At 31.5% G+C, this 4,309-nt stretch overlaps 2 protein-coding genes across 4 annotated transcripts in view; one reads left to right on the forward strand and one right to left on the reverse strand.

Moving 5' to 3' along the window:
- The window catches only part of LOC106679607 (52 kDa repressor of the inhibitor of the protein kinase), a 37,328-nt gene extending 34,793 nt beyond the window's left edge, over positions 1–2,535 (forward strand). The window contains exon 7 of the mRNA XM_024359773.2: positions 1,046–2,535. The gene's annotated coding sequence lies outside the window, so the exon portion shown is untranslated. The remainder of the gene's footprint in view (positions 1–1,045) is intronic.
- Positions 1–4,089, reverse strand: part of LOC106679606 (cytochrome P450 4C1) — a 22,520-nt gene extending 18,431 nt beyond the window's left edge. For all 3 annotated transcript variants that reach the window (XM_014418859.2, XM_014418857.2, XM_014418856.2), the window contains exons 1-3: positions 3,969–4,089; positions 2,982–3,126; positions 1,050–1,156 (exon numbers count right to left, since the gene is read on the reverse strand). In XM_014418859.2, coding sequence (XP_014274345.2) covers positions 1,050–1,156; positions 2,982–3,126; positions 3,969–4,031 — 315 coding nt within the window. In that variant the 5' untranslated portion in view covers positions 4,032–4,089. The remainder of the gene's footprint in view (positions 1–1,049; positions 1,157–2,981; positions 3,127–3,968) is intronic.
- Between the last annotated feature and the right edge of the window lie 220 nt (positions 4,090–4,309).

Consider the following 4,309-nt stretch of genomic DNA (forward strand, 5'->3'; position numbering starts at 1 on the left):
TCAAAAATGTTAAATATTTTCCAATTTAATTGCTAAATTGAACATGCTAAAAATTTACATTCAGCAAGGAAAACTTTTCAAAAAAAATATTTCAATCATACCACGTATTTGCTTTTTGCTGTTCACCCGTTTGCTTTGAACAGCCCTGATGAAGCCCTACAAAGTGGGGCGAAACGTCGGACAATAAATAGTTGTAAACTATTTTTGTTTCTCCTTTGACCGCAACCCTGACCATCTTCCTATACAGGAAAATAAATAGTTGTAAACTATTTTTGTTTCTCCTTTGACCGCAACCCTGACCATCTTCCTATATATCAATTTTTACGGTCAACTATATATACATCTATATTTTGATAATTGTTTTCGTTTTGAAGATGATATGACATGATCAATTAGCCTGTAAGTTAAAGGTTTTGAGCAAGTCAATAATTGAGGCATGTTCAGGGAGTAATAATGTTATAATATGGAAACAATGCTCCGCATTTACACTTTTTCCATAGCTCCACTTTTACACTGTTTCTATAGCTCCTCCTTTACACCGTTTCTATAGCTCCGCCTTTACACTGTTTCTACAGCTCCACCTTTACACTGATTCTATAGCTTCACCCTTACACCGTTTCTACAGCTCCACCTTTACACTGATTCTATAGCTTCACCCTTACACCGTTTCTATAGCTCCACCTTTACACTGTTTCTATAGCTCCGCCTTTACACTGTTTCTATAGCTCCACCTTTACACCGTTTCTATGGCTCCGCCTTTACACTGTTTCTATAGCTCCACCTTTACACCGTTTCTATAGCTCCACCTTTACACTGATTCTATAGCTTCACCCTTACACTGTTTCTATAGCTCCCACCTTTACACTGTTTCCATAGCTCCACTTTTACACTGTTTCTACAGCTCCACCTTTACACTGATTCTATAGCTTCACCCTTACACCGTTTCTACAGCTCCACCTTTACACTGTTTTTTTTCCTTCTTAACCGCAGCCCTGACTGCATCTTCTACAAATTAGAAAATTGTTAATAATAAATACTGTTGCAGTTACCTGAATTAGTTGGGGAGAATAGGCAAATATGAGAGGTAAGAAACTAAGATAGACTTTGTGGCAAGTCTTGTACTGATCTCGCCATTCAACTAGAGTATTCACTGCATCTGAAAAATTGAGTTAAGATTATAATGAACGAATTGTTGGTCCACAAGTATTATGACACAACTGCAATTATTGATATTTTCCAGGATAAGAAAAGAAAAATAATGACCCATAGATTCGATTTTATTCTTCTATGATAGTAGTTTCTAGACATGGTGGTTTACTATTGCCACTTTCAATTCATGAACTAATAAATACCATTCTCGCAGTAACCAAATACGTCATCGTTTTTCCGAAAATGTATTACAAATTTTACATTTCTGGCTAAATAGCAATAAGTAAAGTAATTAAAAATATGAAGAAAACATTATGAAGAAGTTTATTTGGACAAAATAGTATGAAAAGTATAAAACGATTAAACAAAATAAGTATGTTTTATTAACAAAAATTACATAATTAAAACTGATATTAACAATATTTAATACTGCCTCTAAGCTTAACAATTGTCAATCCGTCGGTTTGAAAGAACAATCACAACTCAAAATAATTCATTTTTATATTTTCACAATGAAACGACTAAAACTTCTCTATATTTTTACGTGGAAGAGAGTTAAAACTTGTAATTCTTACTGGCCCTGCTAGGTGGCATTGCAAATATAGACTAATTGCACAGTTGTGACAGTCTTCTTGAGTTGTGACAGTCTTCTTGAGTTGTGACAGTCTTCTTCCAAATCAACGAATTGACCAATTGTGTCGCTATTCCACCGGATACAGAGGTAAATAAGCATGCGGGTTACAACGACCGGTCTTCCTTCGCATACCCAACTTTGTTAATGGAATTGTATCCTTTTACAATCAACTAGTAAATGCATTTTTGAGCTCGCAAGGCTCAATTATATAATAAAATAAAATAAATCTAGGCTAAATAAAATCAATTAAAAAAATTGCAGTTGTGTCATCAACAAAAGAAATAACGAATGATGTTTACCTAAGTGCAACGTATAGAGAAATGTTATAGACATTCAATAATGTTTAGAGGAATGTTATACGCATTCAATAATAATTAGAGGAATGTTATAGGTATTCAATAATGTTTAGAGGGATGTTATAGGTATTCAATAATGTTTAGAGGGATGTTATAGGCATTCAATAATGTTTAGAGGAATGTTATAGGCATTCAATAATGGTTAGAGGAATGTTATAGGAATTCAATAATGATTAGAGGGATGTTATAGGCATTCAATAATGTTTAGAGGAATCTTATAGGCATTCAATAATGATTTTAAGTATTAAATATTAAAAAAAAAGAAAAAGGAAGTAAATAAAATAAGGCCATTTATTTTATTATAAATCATAAGGTAACGAACTAATGAAATAACAAAAACATCCTAGAGCACTCTGTATATTTGTTGAGATGTTTTACTGTTTATACCTAATATTGTATTTTACTATTTATACCTTATATTGTACTTTACTATTTATACCTTATATTGCACTGTTCTATTTATACCTTATATTGTACTGTACTATTTATACCTTATATTGTACTGTACTATTTATACCTTATATTGTACTGTACTATTTATACCTTATATTGCACTGTACTATTTATACCTTATATTGTACTGTACTATTTATACCTTATATTGTACTGTACTATTTATACCTTATATTGTACTGTACTATTTATACCTTATATTGCACTGTACTATTTATACCTTATATTGTACTGTACTATTTATACCTTATATTGCACTGTACTGTTTATACCTTATATTGTACTGTACTGTTTATACCTTATATTGTACTGTACTATTTATACCTTATATTGTACTGTACTGTTTATACACTGATTGAAATGATTTATAAAGGAAGTATATTATTTACTGAGCTTGGATTGGAACCCTTGCCACTGCTTGTAGCTCTGAGCCAACGGTAATCCCGGAAGGCGACTTATCATCCAATAGAATCGTGTCCAAGAATATAACGAGAGTATTAGGTCATAGAGCGCGGATATGGCAGAGGAAATGACCTTAAATTAAGAAAAGTAATTTATCACTGTTTAAACTTAACCTTCGTATTTAATTATCTTAATTCTAATTATCAATACAATAAATTACGATAATAAAAGGCAATAAAAAAAGTTTTCATTTGGAAGTTGGTATCTTTAGAATTACCTACAACAACAACACTAAAGTGCCTAATAGAACATCATTTAAAGAAAAGCAAATTTGCTAAAATATGAGCCCTAGTAGAGCCGTTAAAGCTCTTATTGAAAACTATATATAATTACTAAATTCGTTCAATATTCTCTCAAGTACAGTTAAGGGCAAGAAAAAATCGAGCTGTTTCAAAAGTCAACAAAAAAAAATAGTTTTTCATTCAGAGTTGCATATCTTTAAAACTATATATAAAAATAGAAAAGAGAACGTCATTTAAAGTAGAGTAAATGTTCTCAAATATGAGCTCAGCTGTTTACGTTCAATAGGTCTGGAGGTATACAGTTTTCTTAAAAGGAACATTTCATAGAAAATGTACCTTAGTATATCTTAGCAACCATTAGACCTCCAGTTGTCTATTAGCACTCAAATTAAAACTAGTTTAATGAGCTATAAAGCGGTTTATGACTTTTATCTTCGTTGGAGTAGTAGTTTCTATAAAATTTTCTAAATTAAATTGATTTATAGTTGTAGGAAAAACTTCGAAGATAAAGAACATAAACTACTTTATTCTATATTAAAGAACCTTTACGTTCAGTGCTAATAGACATCTCTACGTATTATGGTTCCTCAGGTACCAAAAAGGTCTTTAAATTGTCATTGAATTCTATATTAAATCTCATCATCTAGATTAATAAAATAAATGTGCATCTACCTTTTGAGCTTTATAGAAAAGGGCCATTTCACTAATTGAACTGGGACTGTTTCGACATGACATCTTATATATAGGCTGAGAGAGGTTGAGTGAGAAAAAAGGTCTGAAGAAATAACCTCCACAAAGCTACGGGCCGAATTCTTTCCACCTTTTAGAAATTCCTTCCGTCATTTAAGTGGCATTGGCTCAAATGTTAGCAACTTTATTTTATAACTAACAGAACTGTAATTTTGGATCAGTTGATTCCTTTTGTTATTTAACATATTTTTGAGAAGTTATAAGTTTCACTTTGCTCCTTTGAGAAGAGATGTTCTCAATATATTTGGCCCTTTGAGAAGAGA

This window comes from Halyomorpha halys, unplaced genomic scaffold (assembly GCF_000696795.3).
Source record: "Halyomorpha halys isolate HHAL.00 unplaced genomic scaffold, Hhal_1.1 Scaffold210.1, whole genome shotgun sequence".
Taxonomy (NCBI): domain Eukaryota; kingdom Metazoa; phylum Arthropoda; class Insecta; order Hemiptera; family Pentatomidae; genus Halyomorpha; species Halyomorpha halys.